A 23,089-nucleotide genomic window follows, 5' to 3' on the forward strand; every position below is an offset into this window, starting at 1 on the left:
GGATACACGTATGTTGAAAGATACATTAAACAAAAATATATATTTTATGACACCAGTCTCGCAGTAAGATCAAAATCGATATGATTTCTTTCTTTTTTCATATTTTAAGTTGATTGATAATAATTTTATAGCACTATCTCACAATATTTACACCGTGTATTATTAAATAAAAAGATTAATTGCATTTGAAAAGTTAAAACGTTAATTAAAAAAAAAAAAAAATACAATTCAAATAATACGTTCATAAAAAATAAATGTTAATATATTTTATAATAAAATATACGTCTATGTACAACAATATGATGTTTAAATAAATAAAAAAAACCCTCTAAGTGTTTCCAAGCCCTTATATAAAGTTAATTTTGGCGGTAACGAGACGTTAAAGAAAGCGATGGAAATTTATTTAAATAACGCAATTATTATTCTCATAAGCACCAATATTGGAATCATAATATAATATTGTATTTATTAAATAATATAATTTATACAATTTTCTTATTATTAACTATTAAAAGTACGTTTGATTTGATATAATTTTCTAATGAATTATTATATGCTTCGTGGCTTATTAATAATATATCGCTTCCCAAAAATCCTGAATCAATTATTTTTTTTTAGTTTTCTACCCAAAACAATTATTAGTATTTTTTAATTATCATTTAGTAAACTATATAAAATAATTAAGAACATTATTATAAACTATAAATTAATTTAAAAACTTATAACACAGAACATTCATTTTAATATGCAATGGAATAAAACAAAAATATCCAGAAAAATCTAATACTTATAAAAACTTAAACCTAATTTACATATATAAAGGTTAATAATATTCCGTGACATTTTAATTGTATATTATAATTTAGGTAACAATTAATTACATTTAAAAAATAACATTAAATTTAAAAAAAAATTACTAACAGATAAATATTTTAAACGAATGGCAACAAATTCAGCACTCAGAACACTGAGTAAAAAATTTCACTCACATTCAAGTAATTCCATCGTCATTTAATACCTACTTTATAACTTTAACACTTGAAGTTACACTTGAGTGGCATTCTCGATGGCGTTCAAAAATGTCTCTTTTACGTCTGCAGAACTCTGCCGACGTTTCCTCGGTTTTGGAGGTGTGTTTGTAATTGTTCGAGGCTTACCTAATGTACTGGCGACGTTGACACTATAACCTACTTTTAAATCTCGATTCGAACTTCTTAATAGGCCTTCACTCTCCGTCAATGTCACTTTCAATGGTCTATGTTCTGAGGACCTCTTTGTGTGGCCATTTGCCATAGCCTGCAGCATTAGCAGCTGGTTGTGTATGTTTGGAGAACTTAAACTGTTCCGTGGTATGGTAGCATGAGGGGTACCAGGTGCAGGTGATGGAGCTGGTTCGACATCATCCGAAACATCTAGAAACCCAGTCTTACTAACTGGACCCAAATCTATTTCGCTTTTATTAAGGCTGTAATAGTTTCCACCGTTCCCAAAGAGTTTCATGTTAAAATTGTCATAGTAAGGTATGACTCCGTTCAACGTTGAAAATACTTGCGGGCGTAATGTGTAATCTGGATAGCTTAATCTCGGTCTTCTGGGTAATGTCACATAGCCTTTGGTGCTAACGAGTGGTATTTCTTGGTAACTTGTGTTCTGAAGTCTGCTGTATAGTGCTGAGTTTATGGACGAAACTCCGTAATTTGGAGATTTTGGACTCTCTTGTGATATTGAAGGTCTTTCTTGACCTGATGAAATACCGCTGGCAGGTGATACCTGATTAGGTGCACGCAGTGGGAAGGAGAGAAGATCAGGTGGATACGCTTGAGGTTCTTGAGATAATCGATCCAGAATGATTTCTTTGGAGATCTTAGGTAGTTCTATCTCCAGCCGACTGTGTTCTTCATTTGATACTGCAAAAGAAAGTTTGCTTTATTTAAATTTGAAGCGTATAATGGTTATATTGAGACTTGTTTTTGCGTTTTTAATTTAAAATCGAAATTTAAAATTGAACTCTCATCACGTCCAAAGAAATGTACTATCAATGAGAGGATTTTGCGAAATTCTTTTAGTATTATAAAATTGTATATGTTTTCAAATCGAAAAAATTAAACTAAAAGGAACATCCCTCTTGAATACTCAAGGAGTTAAAATTATATTTTTTGAAATAGTAAAACGTTTTGTAAATAACGATAATATTACGTTCAATTGCTACGAGCCCAATAAATTTTATTCGATTTAAATTGAAAACAATCTCTTTCAACTTGAAATATCTCGACCGTGTAGTGAGCGAAATTTCGACAAAACTAATTTTAACTCTTTGATATTTTGAAAATTTGGCACAGGTTCTGTTGTTCTGTAAGTTCAATCGGGCCTTGGCACAAAGGACCGTAACCTCGTTAATTTTTTATGGTTCAAGGCATGACAAAGTTAAAAGAATGTTTCATGAAAATAGTCGGCTGTCGGTTCTAGTAATTTATGAGGAACTGTTTCGTGCAGAAAATATAGTTAAGCGTTTATTTTATTCAAAGAGAAAATGGCAAGTTTAAGTTTAATTTACTTATTTCTGTGTCAGACCTATCTGTTCGCGTTATTTATTCCAAATTGTAATTTATTGCTCAACGAAACGACATTTTAATAGGTTTATTGAATAAATAGAATGGAACGACTAATTTGAATAAACATGTTAATATATTCATAGTTAAAATCATGTAATTATACTGTTTCTTTTATTCATAATATAAACTTTAATATGATTTAATTTAAATATATATATATATATATATAAAAAACGCTTGCAACCAAGTGACCGTTGATAGAAATGAAACCCTTTTGAAACTTACACGCAAATTCACCTTGGCTATGTGTTCTCTTCAACTTTGCTTATATTGAATTTTCAAATACAGAGGCTTCAATAATATTTTATATCATTAGATATGTAATATTGAGAGAGATTTACTCTTGCAGACTTATACGACGACTTTAAAAAAAATCATTATTAAATCTCAAATTTAAAATAGTAATGACGTCAATATGTCTATATTTGCTTTGTTTAGGCAAAACGATACTCGTAGTTTTACAATATGTTTTTGAACTTCGTCGTACAAAAGCCACCACTGATAGTAAAACCTAAAAGCGATATTGAAAATAGTTTTGAAATTTTATAGAAATATTACATATATATATACAAAATTCTAGTACATGTTAATTTGTATATACATACATATCTTGTTCATTACTTGTTCACTTTGCCGATCTATTTTGTGTGACATATTCATTCGTGTGAAGCTAAACCTGGATGTAGAATCTGTTTAAGCTTATTATAATACCAATATGTAAAATTTTAGCTTCCTATGATAAGAGGAGATTCAAAACAAGCATAGCAAATATAAATAAATAAATGAATGAATGAATAGATGGATGAATGAATGAATCAATAAATAAAATAAGAGCTTGTAAAGCTAAATTTTATACGTCAAATATATTACTCCATCCAAGAGCAAAACGTTTCGTATTTTTAATATGTGTTATCCTTTCGTATAAGGAAAAAATGTTTTATAGAAAAAGGGTACATTTTTTGTACAATTCCAAAGGATTCAATAAAAAGTTTGAATCAAAAAAAGGAATCACTTTAAATACAATATATTTACTAACAAGATCCATACGTTTCTTTATTAAATAAAAAAGTTATGGGTTAAGGAAATAAACGAGGAAATTGAATGGTAAATATTTAAGAGTTCGTTTTTCCAATAGGGTGAGCAAAAATATGAAAAGATTATTACGTTGACGACGGAAATAAAATGATGTATAATATTTGTTTTGCGACATAATCTCAAAGTAACATTACTTCATGATAATGTTTAGTAAAAGTAAATTAAAACAACGATATTAATGTCTTAATTTGCTTCGAAGTATTATGTCACATTAATAACAAGATATTAAATTATTCAAGTGCTTACCCAAGACAGAGTCGTTATCCAGTAAAGTCTTGTTAAGTTCCAACATTTCTGTTGCGGCGTTGGCAAGGGACGGGGGTTCATACTTTCTGGGCGGCTTTGTAACGGGATTAACATCTGTCTTACAACTTTTATCGACTTCAGAATTAACAGAACCCTCGATTAAAGCTTCTCCATTCGAGGATCGAGTATCGGTTTTAATCAGTCTTTTCAATTCACTGTTCTGTGTCGTAAAATAGCAAACAGCAAGTATTGCCCCGAATATAATTACAATAGATGTTAAGCAACCCACTAAAATTGCGAAGGTGTCCGCGTCCATGCCGGCTATAGTACCCGCTCCGCCATATTTCGATAAAACCAGTGTCAACGTTTTCTCGTCTTTTCCACCAGGATTTTCGGCAACGCACGTGTAATTTCCTCTATCACTATAACGTGAATGAAGTATAGTTAAATTTACCCATCTGATCAAATCCATTGTGTTCTCCGTAACAGTGTAACGTATTTCTCCAAACGATCGCAACTCAATTGTCTTGCCGTTGTAACGCCATACAACTTCTGGCGTGGGATTGCCGACGACTTTGCAAATTAGAGTCACGTTCTCCTCATAACTTTTAATAGTAGCGTCCGGCAGCGGTTCCAATATAGTAGGCCGGCAGGCGAAGTTCGAAGAGTCTAATTCGTTCCAAAGTTTCGATCGAATCGAGGCGGGCTCCGCACACGACGTCGGCGGCGTGTATAAGTTGTGGCTGATCACCCAATCTCTGAATGTTTGTAAGTTGCAATCGCATCTCCATGGATTGTTGTGTAGATCCAATCCGGATAAGTTTCTTAACGCCATCAAAGTTTCCGGTTTCATGTGGCTCAAACTGTTTCCATCGATTCTCAATATCTTTAACTGCGGTACGTTTACGAATGCCTTCGTTCCGATCCTGACTATTCTGTTATTGCTTACCTCAACTTTTTGAAGGAACTTCAAATTGCGAAATAGTCCGTCCTCCAACTTATCGATAAAGTTGTTATTCAAGTTTATTAACCTCAGTTTCTCAGTGCCTTTGAAAGTGTCTGGATGCAAATGTCTTATTCTATTTTTAGATAAATCTAATTCTATCATGATAGCTAAAGTCATAAATGCCGCTTTGTGTACGACTTCTATATTGCACTCTCTTAGGAATAGTTTTTTTAGATTACTTAGGCCTACCCTTTTGAAGGCTTCTTGGTGTAACTGGAGTAAATTGTTGTTGGAGAGATCGAGTATTTGTATATCACTACTGAGATTGGCTGGCACGACTCGTAAGCTCGAGTTGGAGCAAATTGCAGCCTTATTACCGGATTGCCATCTGCAGTCACAAGGTCTTTGGCATTCCGTTGTAAAGTCGGCTTTGGTGATAGTCGTTACTAGAGATATTGTTGCGATTGTCAGCCATGCCTGCCAACATTTGTGAGCCATTTTGCTATGATGCTGGTCATTTCTTCGATTTTTTGCATTCCTGACTGATTATCTTCGCTGAACGCATATGTGTTCTGAAACAAGGAAAAATATCTTTTAAGTAATTGCATAATATTCTATTTATAATTTAACTCCCGAACTGTTATTGACATAAACATATCAATATATGTAAATATATATACAGATAAATTATAAGTAATGTTTAGACATTGGTCAGCTAATTTCTGTTTAATTTCTTGACAGACTGACGGATACAAATTTTCAAACAATTGGTACATATTTCAACAAATGTATATCTGTATGTAGTAAAATATTTTTGTTGTTTTTTTTTTTATTATTCTAAAATATAGCCAGCAATAATATATTTGACTTACGATATAAATTCAATAAATATCTCGAACATTTTCCGCATCAAATACCAATCATAATTTTAAAATATATTCCTAACGAGAATTTGAGAGAGATTAATCTTTCTGCACGCCGCGCTTACTTACATCTTAATATTTTCCATAACAGAATTTTTGTTCTCGTATTAGTTTCAAATGCCAGGTGTGAAAATATATTAGAATACATAATTATTAGATGTGATGACTATGTTTCAGAGATTTATGATATTGGTATAAATACTGGCTGATTTTGATTTATTATATAACTTTGTTGCCAATATGGATACAGCGTTACTTAATATCATAGTGTTTAGGTTGAACGGTGTGCCAGTATAACTACAAGTACAAGGAACATAGTATTTTAGGTTCCAAGGTCACTGGCATATTGAGAGATGTTATGGCGAGGGGATGATTAGTAGTTCTTGCATTGCCAATGTTACACATGTTGGCAATGTCTGAAAGTGTTGGTGATCATTTATCATGAGGTCGCATTATACCTGTTATATAAAAAAAAACTTAAATCTAATGGGTAATGAATGTGTTTTAATTTTTCAAGCCATATCAAAATCAAAATATACTTTATTCAATTAGGCTACTGCAAGCACTTTTGAATTGTCATTTTACATAACTAAGTAAAGCTACCACCGCCTTGAAATACTAATTCTACTGAGAAGAACTGGAAAAAAACTCAGTAGTTACTCTTTTCCAACATTTGAGATACATTGTGTTAGTTAAATAAAGTTATATCCATAATATATCAGCCTGGAAATCAACATTATTAGCTCCAGCCTTTTTTATCATCTATATAATCTTGTGATCAATAATATATTTATTGATGTATTTTTAACAAATGATTTATATTTATGAATCGTCAAAGTTAATATCTAAGTTAATCAATTCATTCAATGTAAAAAAAAATAGCTACCTCCTTATAACGTCAATGTACCAACAACTATTATATACTATAGAAATTATTATATCCCCTGTGTCTGCAATTACACTGGCTTACTTAAAAACATAACAATAAAAAATATTGACATTTGACGGAAGACGAATGATTGGCATCAATTAGGCAATCCCTACACAACTGTTTATGATTGTCACTGTCTAAGACTGGTCACCAGAGAGCATCAGGTGGTCTGTAACCCAAAATCTACAACCGTAATTTTAACATGAGAAAAACTCTAACCGCAATTTAACTAGACGAAACGTGTCGCGAAACCGAGGTGTTTTTAACAGAAAAGCCTCAATCTCATGAACTGGGACGGAATGTTAACAACTTGATTTATTCATTGTCGTATTTATCTTTGTTTCGCTGTCTGCTCGACTTATTCATGACGCCATCTTGTAACCACATTTCAAGCACAAATAGGACAAGGTACTGTTTATAAATCACGTGAATCTGCAAATTGTTTATGATCTTCAAATGTGAAGAGACTGTTGAATGGCTTTGTTTCCTTCTGTTAGTGTTCATTGTTAATGATGTCGTTTAGATTGATAATTCAATTTAAGGTTTATTTAGCTGATAAATTAAACATGTTAGTTTCATTTAGACATCGATGATTAATAATTACTAGACGTAGTATTACTAGTCAATTTTTAGGGGATGAAGTAAAAAGTAAACAAATGATAAATAATTTCTGGGTAAAATCTGGAACTTAGACTATCACGTTAGCCTAGTGCAAGTTGATAAACCATATCTGTGTATACACAAATATTACAGGTCCAATTCTGGGAAAGCGCCATTGAGTTTTCGTTTGATATATCTGTGTGTCATACTTGGCGATGGAAAACGTTCCACCTGCGTGAGGAATAATTGAAAAATGAATTCAGCCCCATTTGGTAATCTCTAAAATAAGCTGTTTGTACATAAGGTATTCAATAATAATATTATATTTAACTATTTATTTCTTAATTAACGTAATCTAATCAAACGAAAATCTGACATCTGACGTCGACGAGACAAGGGAATGCAGTTCTGCCTAACTCCAGACTGTTACTGGGAATTTCTTACTAGAAAAACCCAATACTTAACTACTCGGCCACTAAACCACCGAGATACTCATTAAGATTAAAGGCTTATGGAAATACAGAATAACTCGTAGCGGTTTTTATTAAATATTTTCATTACTTTTACTTTAAACCTCTTAAGCTGTAATAGTTTTACATTTATGTGGAGGCTTTTATAAATTAATGTAAAATATATTATATGCTAAATAAGCCTACTACGTTGTTAGTGTTTCATCGTGCAGTAGGCAGGTCGGCTTTTTCCTATTTAATAATTAAGTATTTTGTTTAATACAAGATATGATGTGAGTCACCAGAGAGTGGCTTACGATAGGAAAATAAAATTGGCTCATTTCGGGATACATATTAGCATGCATATCATTGTAAAGATATTTAAAAATTAAATATTTTAAATTAATTATTTCAAATGTTGTATAAGAGTAACTACTGAGTTTTTTTCCAGTTCTTCTCGGTACAATTTGTATTTCAAACCGGTGGTAGCTTTACTTAATATATCTATGTAAAATGACAATTCAAAAGTGCTTGCCTAATTGAGTAGCCTAATTGAATAAAGTATATATTATTTTTCGCGAATAAATATACTAACTTTTTTTTTTTTTTAATTTATAAACTCTATTTAGTAATTATTCTTGTATTACACATTTATAATGTTTAACATTCAAATTTGGCAATACATAGAAAATTTTATTCGATCCAATGAGCGTTATGAGTCGTGCACTTAAAGATTTTCCATTTTTTTTTAGTTAAGTTTTATTATTATTTTTTCCGTCCCGACACGTATCAAATAATATTCTTATATTGGGTCATTTGATTTTATATTCAATTTATATTACAAAATTGTTCGCGAGTCAAAACAGCTGGTCCTATTATCCATTTGTACAATAACAGAATAATAACACTTTTGTAATATAACTAACTTTTGTGTATAATTATTTACTGTCATTACCATAAAGCGGTTATTCCGTAATACTTAACCCGAATCATTATTTATACTGAAAATATTTTGCCTTTTAACAAGTTTTAAAACGCTTTTAATATAAATCCTACCCAGAGTTCTTTCATGAAAATATATTTCCTTAAACGCTTATCCGAACTGAGCACGCATCCGATGGAATTTAAAAAGTTATAATGATATCGCTTTATTTATTTTTTCGTCTGGTTTCAATTTGGTTCGATCTTTTAAATTTATTGATCTTTTATTTAATATAAAACCTCTGTTAGTTTTATTATATATATACTTACTTAAAGTTATATTAATATGAGTCGATACGATCCAGTGGCTAAGCCGAACATTTAAAACTCTTAATCAAAAATAGCGGGTTCAAAGCCTTGCTGACACTGATTGAATTTCATGTGCCTATAATTCATCATCGTCATCAATGTGTTCAATGGAATAAATTATTTTGAGAAAGTCTGAATGTATGTCTGCTGAGAATCTGTCTCAAGTCTATCGATCAATTCGCAATTAGTTTCGGTTTTTCTTGTTTCTGGTTTTTGTGCAAGCCCACTCATTTGATATTCTACCGTCAAACGGAAGTACTCAGTAGTGTTATGGTTTGAAGGGTGAGTGAGCCAGTGTAACTTCAGGCAAAAGGGACATAACATCTTAGTTCCCAAGGTTCATGGCGCATTGCCTATGTAAGGAATGGTTAATATTTCTTACAGCGCCATTGTATATTGGTAATGGTGACCACTTACCATCAGGTGTCCCATTTGCCCGTCCGCCATCCTTTATCATAAAAAACAAATAGCCAGAAGGTATTCACTCAAGTAATATTTTTATCGTGAATTTGTTACTGAAACTTCAGTGATCTGCTTATTGGTGCTTAAATAATTAAACGAAATGAATTCTTTGGCTTTACTAGTAAAAGTAGTAAATAAAAATCTAGCTGAAATGGTAAATTGGCTAAAGCACGTGAATTAACCAAGAATAAACCGAGTATAATCAAGGCCAATGAATTTTAAGTAACGAAAACGTCGTGAAGAGAATTGCATGAGTCGATTAAAAATCTTCCACGTGTGTTTCCACTCAGCAGCACAGTGCAATAATCTCCAAACCATCTTAAAAAGGAGTGAACGTCTTAACCCAGCGTTGAATAATTACAGAATATTAATATCTCATGACAGATATATTTTGATACACACCTGAAACTAGTTCTTCTATAGGATTTGATCGAAGATGTTACGTGTAACCAAAACATTCGCAAAAGCGCTGTGGCCTAAACCTTAAGCCATAAAGACTATAAGTCGACAATCCAGCTTACATTGATTGATCTGAGATAAATCACCTCCTACGATCTGGGTAGTACTAGGATTATGGTCTTATTGAAATTGGTCAGTGCACCGTACCAGTGAACGTAGACTACACGTTGAAGAATAAGAAACTTCAAGGAATCTTCTCTTTATATTTAGTACGTAATATGTTGTTATTGAATTGTTACTGCTTATGGAATTGGAAACCAAACGTCTGTTATGTCTAAATCGATAATTGCAGTTCTGGTAGGTCGACGATTATCTTTTACAAATTCGACTACGGCAGACATCCTGTTTCCAAGGGACTGAAGTGTAAGCACTAACTTGTAGTCTCTGCGGAGTCTGGAAATTGAAATCTAGGACATCGGGATCTGCGGTCTTATAAGCTAGACAGAATACACTTTCTCCTACGGACACCACTAATCACTCAATCCACCATCAAATAGAATACTTAGCATCGATGTGTTCCATTGTAACCACTACAAAGTCTTAGTTCCTTTGAAGGTCTATTGTCATATATTATATAATACGAACTTGAACTCTTGAACGATTATACCAGAGAATTGAATCTCTGTTTCCTTAATGTAAAAATCATACATCAATGTTAATATATTTAACTTAATATAATTTAATTGACCTAATATGTGCGCCTATACTATTGAATTATTGGAAAATAGTGACTATATACTATGACTACATCCTTGCCGGTTCATTTTTCTAGAATCTAAATTTCGTAACGGTAAAATAAATTTACACATTTTTATCGAGAGTCCACTTGAATAAAATATATCTTTTTATTTGTGAATTTTTAAACGATATTTACTATTGTTTCGCATCAGCTCTGCCGTTTTGAATAATTTAGTTATTACTCATTCATATTGCAGATATTGAACAGAGACGTATTCAATTTTAATATTATCTAGTACAATAAAAAGTAAAAACTTCTGAAAGGCACAATAGTATTCGTTCGTTGGTAGGATTTCGTGTAAACCCGTCGAGATCACATTTACTAATAATCTACCGCTAGGCAGCAATGCTTGGTATTGTGTTCCAGTTTGAAGGGTGAGCGTCTCTGAGATTATAGAAGATCACTTACCATCAGGTTTTCCTTACCTAAGACAGAAAAAAAATTGACCCACTATTAAGCAAAGACCTTTGGCTCTTGTTATCGAGAAGATACGAATATACGACTTTAATTGATAAAGATACTCTATGCCACTGCGGTTATTACAGATTGTATACTTATACGATTTATAATAGGTACAGAATTATTTACAGAATGTTCCATCTCTTAACGTGAGATTTATATTATATTTCTGTGAATGCAGATTAATTTATTTTTTGTATTTAACTTTCATGTTGAGATAAATTAAAAAAGATCCAATTCATTCGTGCTAACCCAGTCATAACCAGGGATCTTCGGAACACATCGAAGCCTTTTATTCAACATGAAGTCCACTGAGCGGGTTGGTGCGAAACTTTTAACACTGTGATATAATTTCAGATGGTGTTTAAAGAATTCAATATATTTGTATTATTATAGGGGGGTTTATTTTTGCGTAGAGGATCTGAAGTACGATTCAACCGGGATATGCTGCTGGCAATCTTTATCTTGCGACCATTCCACGCGGTCATGATACAAATGAACAATGGTACAATAACTATTTGTAATTTTTATTAGTATACAGTAAGGCATTTATATTATTAAGCCTTAATTCTTATGTAAATAGATGAATTACTATTAATTAAATAATACGTGAGTTTCGAGCAGATGCTTTAGCGGAGATGACAGATGCTTTAACGGAGATTAAACTTTTGCGTATGGCAATGGTATTTTAAAATTACCAGAAACATTTAGCCAGATTAATAAACATATAGAAATCAAAGTTAGGAGTAGGTGAATTGGAAAAAAACAGGTCTATTTGTTTTTATTATAACTCGTAATTTGAAATACAATTAATTAAAATCCTACTTATAATCATGTGAAGTAAATATTATATAAATATACAGTGATTTAATAGTTTTGTATATATTAAGATACTTAAATAATTTCACCAATGAAAATATATTATAATAAAGGAGCATTTTTGAATGTTCATTAAACAAAAAGATTATCTTTAAACTTATATTCGATTCGGAAATCGGCAAGAAACTGAGCACTTACTTTCTTCCGACAATTAAATTTCATAAGAAATTAAGGAAACCTAACTCCATGCTTTTTATCGTCTATCACATTAAGCTATACGAAATTAATCATTTTTAACGTAAGATGTAAATTTCGAATTAATTTAGGAATTTTATTAAGCGAACACCCGCCCAAAGGATGAAATGACTTTGGGTAGGGTGAAACCTTTTTCTTTAACGTGTTTATAAAACATTTGTCGCTGCTTCTGGGTATATATAATATTGTTGTAATTAAGCTGATGTCAAAAAAATATGTTGATGGAACAAAATATTTTAATTCAACGATACGAGTAAACAGGCCTAAAGAAATGTTAAAATCTTTACATAAAATCAAATATAAAGGAGGCATTTTCAAAAGTAAACCAACCATGAAAATCCCCTTCGAGTGATGACAAATCAGCAGATCTCTGTAAAACGACATTACCCTTTGCGTCTCTTTTCACAATTTCGCCTGTGTAGGGTAACCACACAATAGCATATTTGAAGGAAATTCCTATAAGAAAATACAATCAATAATTGTCAAATAATATTTTCATACAGTGGTATAGTAGTTATTATATTGAATTATTTATATTTGTTTAGTTTTACTTATTTTACCCGAGCGAAGCCGAGTTTTCATCTCGTTATAAATAAAGTGTGCACGTTATAGTATTTAACGAGGCCGGTAAGTAATTGGTAAATTATAAGTTGACTTGCTTCTGGAAGCACGTTATTGGTCTAGCACCTAATCTCTTTCTAGGCGGTGCTGTCGAATTAGATTATGAGATCGGGGAAGAGAGAGTGCACCACAGGTGCAAATAATTGTACACTGTCATATTATGTATTTGCAATTGGTATTAAGATTGGCAGAAACTAATATTACTATCATTCGATTATTACATCTTATTTCATAAAAAAAAAAACATTAATACATATATTAGGCGAACCCGCAAATTTGCTCGCTTGAAATTTATGAAACTTTATAGCCCACAAATCTGTAACTCCCGTTTTAACCGCATACAAACATTAATTGATTCCCCATATAAACTTCCAACGCCTTTTTATAACATTTAAGGGATGATTTTCGTCGTGACTCAATTTATCTCCTAACTAAATTTCATCTAATTCGTTTCAGTGGTTTAAGCTTTTAGACGTACCAGACAGAGTATTGAATGGCAAATATTTCTTACAGTGCCATTGTCTATGGGCTACTTATCATCAGGTGACCTGTGTGCTCCTCCGCTTACCTATATAATAAAAAAACCAATTTCGCATTTATATTGTTAGTAGGAATACTTTGCAGAACCATTATAATTGAAAAAAACTGTAATGACAGAAAGGCTAAGCGGATGAGCTAAAGACAAGGGAATGATGAATGATGATAAATAATTTATGTATTAAATAAACTTAGTAAGAACTCACTTCATAACTCAGTAATGAAATGTTCAAAACCGATTTATGGTAATAAGCCAAATTGATTCTTTGTGTTATGATAATTACATTCAATGTCAAATATCACTATCTGACGTTTCACGGTTTCTGCTGTTAGTTTATTCGTACGAAATAACTATGATTATCTGAAAAGTTATCCTAAGTAATTGAACATTTTTGATATTGTGTATAATTGTCATTATTCTGAAATCATATGGATTATTAAAAAATAAAAGTAAATAAACGGTCCGTAAATGGCTCACTGCTGAGATAATGAACTTCTCTTCCTTCGAGGACTGGTTTAGGGCTTATTCCAGTAAGTTTTGCTCTAATATGGATTGCCGGCAGACACACACACACACACATGTGGCAGAATTTCATTCAATTAGAGATACATTCAGATTTCCCCACGATGTTTCTATTCACCTCCGAGCACGTGATATAAACACAAATTAATCACACAAAAATTCAGTGGTGCTTGCCTTGGTTTGAACCCGCGGTAACCGTAAACGTGTACGCGTTTTAACCTTTAGACCATTTGGGCTTATATTGTAATAGATGTCGATAACCCGATTGATGCGGGATTACTATCAGTAAACACATTATAGTGATCACTTATCAGGATTATAGGTCATTCCGGACAATTGCGACGTATCAGATACTAAGCTATGAAATTAATTGAATATTCATACAAATACTTATCTCAGACCAAATATAAAGTATTTCCAGTATTAGCAAAGTGTAACACTGTTGTGTCTTGGTAGGGAAAGCTATTGATATTCAATCAAATATATATATTTTTTTTATGTTATAGGTGGCAAACGAGCAGGAGGCTCACCTGATGGAAAGTGACTACCACCGCCCATGGACATCTGCAAAACCGGGGGCTTGCAGGTGCGTTGGCGGTCTTTCGGGAAGTAGCACGCTCTTTTCTTGAAGGTTTCCAAGTCGTATCGGTTCGGAAAAACCGCCGGCGAAAGCTGGTCCCACAGAGTGGTTGTGCGAGGCAGAAAATGTCTTAAAAATCGCGCTGTTGTGGATTTTCGGACATTTTTATTCAAGTACGCTCAAAAAATCACTTTTGAATCGTCATATTACAGCACTGAATTAGAAGTAATGCGATCATCGGTTTGGAAAGTAGATTCTACTGAGATTCATTTACATTATTTAATAATAAAAAAAAATTAATCTTAAAATCAATTACACAAATGTTCTAGATTGATATTAAATTAAATTCAAATTTATTCAAAGATAATTTCTGAATGAATTCTTTAAAACAATACTCGGGCGTTATATTTAAGATAAGCGAATCATTTTCAGGAGGTCATTCCTCTTTGGTGATCTGAACGGAATGGTTTAATTTTACAAAATGTTGTATTAATTTATCATAACGCTTTTGTTGACGATTCTTCCTTTGAATTCAATTTATCTTTGATGAATTCGCCGATGACAAACAAACTTGTGTAGAAGTAATTTTAGTATTAAGAAAATATTAATTTGGGTATTATTTGAACTTCTATTGAGGAACTGTTTTTGTTATTTTCATTACGATTATTATTATTCTTCTTAATGTGTATGTTTTAGTTGAGCGTGGAATATTTTACCAATGTTTTTTACTATAGGGATTACTTTATTTTTAGTTAGGAAAGCCTTTTTTTGTTATAATTACACTGGAAAGTTGACCGATGGATTTATTTTCGTTACATTGGCTTTAATAAATGAAACGAAAATCCTTATTTTTGTAAGGCGTTTTGTGAACACGAAATATTATTCTGTATACGGTTTTCTATATTTATTAACACTTTAACTAAATATTGTGAACCCTAGTCGTCGCTTAAGCTAACATCATTACATATGATATTTTTTTATCAATATAGCCCCTTAGAATAATGTTCCACTCGTATAGCACGCTTACATAGTTTTATAAGATATTTATAAGATATTTATAAGATATTTATAAAAAGTCTAATATTATTTAAAGCTTATATATAATTACATACATACATTAGCAGCCTGTAAATTTCCCACTGCTGGGCTAAAGGCCTCCTCTCCCTTTGAGGAGAAGGTTTGGAGCATATTCCACCACGCTGCTACAATGCGGGTCGGTGGAATACATATGTGGCAGAATAACGTTGAAATTAGCCACATGCAGGTTTCCTCACGATGTTTTCCTTCAGCGCCGAGCGCGTGATGAATTATAAACGCAAATTGAGCACATGAAAATTCAGTGGTGCCTGCCTGGGTTTGAACCCGAAATCATCGGTAATGCACGCGTTCTAACCACTGGGCCATCTCAACTCTTATATACTAATTAAAGCAAATTGCTTTGCTTTAATTAGTAGAAATTGCTTTCGATTAACAGGCGATCGAATAAAATCGACTTAATATATAATACAATACAATATCGTAGTCATGGCTCGAATATATTTTGTTTTGATACCTAAAAAACATATTCATACATGCATTTCTAAAAAAAGCCATGCAATATCATATAATTGTTACAAATACTTATAATTTTAAATAATATTCGTATATATATTTAATAATACAAGAAACATGGTCACAATCGTCGGGCCGTTATAGGGGTGTCGTTTGAAAAAATCATTTCAGAGCTGATGGGGGCGTCTAATGACCTCGAGATTCGAACAGTGCGTTGAAAGTGAAATCACTCTTTTAACGTAACAATTCCATTCTCTTCTATTCGTTCTAATTTCGAATAAATTACAAAATCAAATTTAATTTAATATATTTTAAAAAAGCAACCGTGACAGGAGTAGATTAAAAAACACAATTTGATTGGCATTCACTCGCACCACATTCATCAACCATACCTCGAACCTAAATTCATTAAGCAAATTAAATTGCCTAGACTGAAATGAGCGTACTCGGTAAATTCGCGTAATTTCCAGACCGCTATCACGCATTTGCAACGATAAAATGAATACGATTCCACAAAACATCGCGCTAATCCATTCATTGCGGTAAAAGACGATATGAGTTTTTAGGGAGTTGGTACTGTGATAGGCTTAAGCGACCGCGTTTATAATAAACATGACAAATCTCTCATTCTAGTTAACCTTGAAAACGAACCGCGAGGGAACAAGAGCTGGGCATAAGAATATTTCGGTGGTTAATTGGTATTAAATAGATATACTATTACTGTATGCTACACTCATTCGCATATTAAATTAGTTCATTCGCGTTATACGAGCTACAGTTTTACGCGCTTTACGAGAAGAACGTTACCAACTTTAAAACTATGGACAACTATTGAGAATTCCAGAGAGACTCTGCACAGTTTTGAGGCAGATAATGAGGGGGAAATTGTGCGCAAAACGTTTGTTTTCTTCCTCTTATAGTCTGATGAGAAACCACCAAGTTCCTCAAAGCTGTTCTAGCTGAAATTCTACCAAGGTAATTCAATGTTTTTTATGGCATCGGTAGGCAGGCTGCCATCTCTTACTGGTAAGTCATCACGGCCCATAGATATTGGCAGCATCTCATACATAACCAATGCGTCACCAAACTTGGGCACTGCTGATGATGATGATGAAGGGATATAACCCTTATGTCTGCAATAACATTTGCACATCGTCTCCTTCTTTTTATGCTTTAAACCGGAACACAATAATATTAAGTATTGCTCTCTGGCAGTAAAATATAAGAACCTTGCCAGACGGGTTTGCACAAATCTCTACTAGCAAGTAAAATATTAATAATAGAAAAGACCAATACTTCTCTTATTAAATTATATATAGTATCGTGGTCGTAATTTCTATTAGTATATTTTATAACATATCATTAATAAGAAAATCTGCAATACTTGATTAAGTAACAAATATTTTATTTACTTGCCTACAAACCCGCTTGCGCTTATGGTAACTTGCGAAGAACGTAGTAGCGGTTAATTTATAGAAGTAAGCCACGAATATACTGCCTTTTTTTCTGCTAATCTGTGATATGGCAGCTGGAAATATCTTTATGTTCCTTGTACGGTTTTTCTTTTGTGGAAATGACGTAATAGTACTTTGGCCGAAGTTTCTGGCTTTCAATGAATGAGTTATATATAGACACTAGATTACGTAAGGTTTTCTTCAAGGGAATAAATGGGGAAAACAGAGGTCATTACTTCAAACCCGAGACCACGATGAGCGATGGTAAATTTGTTTTGATAAATTAGTTATTTTAGTCGTAATCAAAATGTTCTTTATTTAAGTAGGCTTTTACAAGCACTTTTGAATCGTCATTTAACAAACTATATTAAGTGTTGCTACCACCGGTTCGGAATGCAGATTCTACCGTGAAGAACCAGCAAGAAACTCAGTAGTTACTCTTTTTTAACATTTAAAATACAAAGTCATATGCCTAGAAACCAAAAAGTATTAGCTCCACGCCTTTTTATCGTCTATATAATCTTGTATTTAATAATATGAATTCTTTACAAATTTAATTTTTACAAATGATTTGAATTTATGAATTCATTTCATGCATTATAAATTATAAACATAAAAAATGCGAAATATTTTAGGTCAATTAAGTAAAACTGATAATATTTCTGAGATTTTGACTGACACTCAATAAAAATCAAGTTAAATAAAAGCATGTAAAAACGCTGTCATGGCGTTGCCTGAATATGATAGAAGCAATTACCGGAATACTTATCGAAAATATTCATTTAATTTTCCGTTCATTTATAGGTCATCTTTAGTTACGACAATCGGAGTGCGTATCAGGCGGAAAAATTGCTGTACTAGTACTATATAGAAAAAAAATAATTGAAATCACCGAAATTCAAATGGTCGATTATATCAACGGTTTGGTTGATTACGAACTTTAAAAGCTCACACCAGAAGGGAAAGCACACTTAAGTAGGGGCCATAAAACAACCTTTCTCTCCTTATTCTTGGAAATTTCAAATTGCATTAGACATTTCCATTACGCCCTGATGATGGGAGTTTATCATCTATATTACGTCCGGACGTCGTCAGTGATGTATAACCTCAATATCAACCGGGTCAAACCGGTAAATATCCGGATGAATCCGGATAATGAATTCAATGATTTATTCCGATCCGAGATATTAGTTTATGATTGCTCTTCAAACTATTTCAATTGATTTTGAGTTATGTAGGCCTGCTGATTCATGTTGAATCAAGTGATTATCGTCTGTATGATACGAAAAAGACGAGGTAAACCGACGGTATATATATATATATATATATATATATATATATATATATATATATATATATATATATATATATATATATATATATATATACATATAATAAAGTAAGTTGATTAAATAACTTAAGTAACGTGATGTAAAAATGAGACGAGCATAATTATGTACAGGGTTATTGATAATTCGACGTATTCCCGTTAGGAGATAATAGGTTAAAAATATTGAAATAATATCGTTTTCCGTCTCGCATTTTTAAATTTGGACCGATAATTATTGTTTAAATATTGAAAAATATCCAGTGTTTAATCGTTTTTATAAATCATAGATACTTTTTTTTTAATAATTTTTTTAAGTTGCATTTTTGACTTGTTTTGAAAAAATCTAAAAAACGCGATAACTCAAAAATGGTTCACTTTTGCATAATCCATATGGGGGTTAAAATTATCGCAAATAGTCACCCCTATCACCTCCTAACGGGAATACGTCGAATTACCAATAACCCTGTATATTCGTTCGTCTAATTCATTGCTGTCTCTTGTTAACAAATGAGTTGTAGGCTCAACGATATCTTGCTAGCTATATAATGCTAGGCGGGCTATACTATCCATGCATATCGTACTACTCAGTCTAACTAGATCCCTTTAGTTATTTCAATTAAATCTAGCAAGTGTGAACTATTTCTCTAACTCAAATTAATTACGAGTCTGTTTATTACAAGTTCAGTTCTGTGTTTTAGAATATGTTTGTACGTGAATGAATCGAAGATAAATTTAAAATGTTTAACTATTCGGATGCGCGAACGTTATGTTTGTGTGTACGAGTATGTATTTGGATTAATAGTCTGTAATACTTAGCATTGACACTAGCAGTTTCAAATAATAGAATCTAATTGGACACTACGGGAAGGTAATTTCATAGAATATACGGCATTTAGAAACTGTATAGGTACAATAAATATAAATTCACACAAATTGTTTTTTTTTTTTTAATTTAGAGTAGAGTAACTACTAAATTTGTTTCCATTTCTTCTCGGTAACATATAATTCATATACCAATCCAGTAGTATTACTAGGATATTCAAAAATACCTGTAAACGTTTATATTCATAATTTTTTTTGATCGGATAAACTGTAAAGTATGATACTGACTGACCTAAGACATAAAGCTATCTCGTTGTAAGGCAAGTCATAGCTTATGCAAGCTATAAACCCAGATGTGGAATAACTTCACCATAAAATATTCATTTCGCTTATAAAATAACAAGGTTATAGCCACTTATCCTCCGAATACTTAAAAGTGTTTTTAAAGAAATAGTCTGAGGTTGAGTTCAAGAGTTAAGTTAAACTTTATAGCTTAATATATCACGTAAGTGTCAAGAACATAATACGAGCTGCATTTTATGAAAATATAATGTATGTTCACAGATTAAGGTGTTGCAGTTTATTCTAACTTCTATGTTATAATTGCGAAAGTAATTTGACTTAAACTACTCGACCGATCATCACGATGTTTGTACACACCCTACCAGGGCTACACAAACGGACACATGACACCTGTTACTTTATTTTATCTTGTATGTAGGACGTGCAAATGGGCCACTTGATGGTAAGTGATCACCACCGCCAAATTGACGCTGTAAGTAATAATAACCATTCCTTACATCACCAATGCGTCGACAACCTTGGGAACTAAGATGTTATGACCCTTGTGTCTGTAGTTATACTGGCTCACTCACCCTTCAAACCGGAATACGACGATACTAAGTATTGCTGTTTGGCGGTAGAATATCTGATGAGTGGATGGTACCTACCCAGACAGGCTTGCACAAAGCCCTGCCACCAAAGAAACACATACCGTACCTCACACGTGGGTGAACATGCAGATGGGAACTAGTCACAAATATTTCATTATTATTTTAAATTTTTACAAGTAGCCATTTTTAGCAACAAATGTGATTAATTAGTGTTCCACATAACTATGTAAATAAACAATAATTAAATAAGATATCCTTCATGAACATGAACGCTATACAAAAAAAAAAAACTTTTTATATTTATTTAATAGAAAAACCAATATAATCTTTACAAATGAGGAGAAGCTTTTTAGTGATGTAAAACTAATTAAACTAATAAAACAGAAGATGGAGCGCTTTTCGAATAAGGTTTTAGTATTTAATATTATAAATATAAGTAGATGCGCGCTAGATTCACCTTATTTTCAAAAAGGAGGAGGTTATCAATTCGTCTGAATTTTTTTTTTAATTTACTATATTGTCGTGACTGACGTGATTTTTTAAATATTTCTGTTACATATATTTATTTTAGAGATGAACAACCTTTTGTAAGTATGTGTGTATATATATATATATATAATTCCACTAAAATATCTCTCTCATAAAAAATATAATAATAAAATAACATTTTTCCACTAAATGTTTTCAATAAAATAACAATTCGAAATTCCGAACTTATTTTCCAAAACACATTAAAAGAATTTGATAGAAGATAGATTTATTTTTCCGTGTTTGACACAAAATATATCAATCAAAATGGCTACATACACAAAAAAAAAACAAAACAACCAATAAAATATTTATAAAACCAGCATAAAATATCATTATTTTGTACAAGGCGTACTCTTGTTTAATAAATCAATTCTAAAATACATTTTTTATTGCTTTTAACAATTAAAAAATAACAAATTTGTTTGAACGAAAAACAAGTAACATTATTCAAAATGGTCCCCAAGATAGACTTTAATTTAAATTTTAGTTACAGAAAGCGAACGGAAAGGATTTGTTTAAGTAACTCAAGTAATTGTCAGGTGACGTATTTACGGCGCGGGTTCTAGTCCGGGTCAGGAGCGTGATTTATGAAGCGGGTCGGAGTTTCTCTACGGAATAGGTAATGGTTATTTTTCAGCTTTTTTTTATTAAATGGGAAATTCGATTCGACTGAGTGTTTTGATAAATTCGACCGAGGCTTTACTTTACCAACGGGCATGCACGATTAATGTTTCATATGCATTTCAACACCGTGAAATAAGTTCACGTTGAGGCTTTGAGCAAGTCAGTCTGGGAAGATACCCACCCACTCTTCGGATATTCTATCGCAAGACTTAGTATTATTGTTTTTCGGTGAAGGTTGACTTTAGGCAGGTTTCCTATTTTCCAGACTACCTAAATATTTATATTATATTTGTTGTAAACCATATGAAGGTTAACACTTGGGCTTAATCTTTGTACTAACGATCACCGCGTGATTAAGGAACACACCTTCATTAATGGACGCCTTTGGTTTCTAGGCTCTAATAAATGTACTTAATAATAACAAAACAATTCGTTTGAATAAAAACTTAACCAGTACCAGATTTTAATAATTTACTTTTCAAAACGTGAGACTCAACAATTATTTTCATACTTCAAAAAATGTGAACCTACCATATTTATAAGCTTTTATACTGAGATTTAAAATTAACATTCGTTTTTAATTTTGCACAAGAGTTCCTTATGATATTCTATTTGTGAGTAATAGTTAGTCGATGTCGTGATTTTAAACATAGGAAGGTACACAAATAGCGTAGTGGTGATCGAGGTATTCCACTGGGTAACCAGTAAATAATAATTACTACTACTAATAAATTATAACAGTACATTTATAGCTATATATAACAGCAATTGAGTAAATAGTCGATACAAGTTCTGTAACACAGAACGGAATGACAGAACATTTTACGTACATTCGCAATGTCCATCAAAGACAAAGTTGGGAAATCCAACGACGCCGAGTGCCGCGAAATTACGACCACTACTGAAATGGGACGGGGTAGTTTTAAAAGATTGTAGATGATACAAAAATGGAAGTGGCATCGCGATATTATTTATTTTATGATTTTTTATGAAAATACCTACTTGGTGGTAGGACTTTGTACAAGTCCGCTTGGGTAGGTACCACCCACTCATCAGATGTTCTACCGCCAAACAGCAGTACTGAGTGTATTGTTGTGTTCCGGTTTGAAGGGTGAGTGAGCCAGTGTACCTACAGGCACAAGGGACGTAACATCTTAGTTTCCAAGGTTGGTGACGCATTAACGATGAAAGGACTGGTTAATATTTCTTACAGCGCCATTGTCTATGGGCGATGGTGACCACTTACATCATCAGGTGGCCAATTTGCTCGACCGCCAACCTATAAATGAAATGTACAATTTTATAAGTATGGAACCATAATAACTATTCCTCAGGCTG

General features: G+C 32.3%; 1 protein-coding gene across 1 annotated transcript in view; it reads right to left on the minus strand.

Moving 5' to 3' along the window:
- Positions 1–818: 818 nt before the first annotated feature.
- The window catches only part of LOC113396445 (uncharacterized), a 192,924-nt gene continuing 170,653 nt past the window's right edge, over positions 819–23,089 (minus strand). Inside the window, exons 3-4 of the mRNA XM_026634382.2 lie at positions 3,954–5,471; positions 819–1,907 (exon numbers count right to left, since the gene is read on the minus strand). Coding sequence (XP_026490167.2) covers positions 1,045–1,907; positions 3,954–5,397 — 2,307 coding nt within the window. The 5' untranslated portion in view covers positions 5,398–5,471 and the 3' untranslated portion in view covers positions 819–1,044. The remainder of the gene's footprint in view (positions 1,908–3,953; positions 5,472–23,089) is intronic.

The sequence above is a fragment of the Vanessa tameamea genome, chromosome 22, assembly GCF_037043105.1.
Source record: "Vanessa tameamea isolate UH-Manoa-2023 chromosome 22, ilVanTame1 primary haplotype, whole genome shotgun sequence".
Lineage (NCBI taxonomy): Eukaryota > Metazoa > Arthropoda > Insecta > Lepidoptera > Nymphalidae > Vanessa > Vanessa tameamea.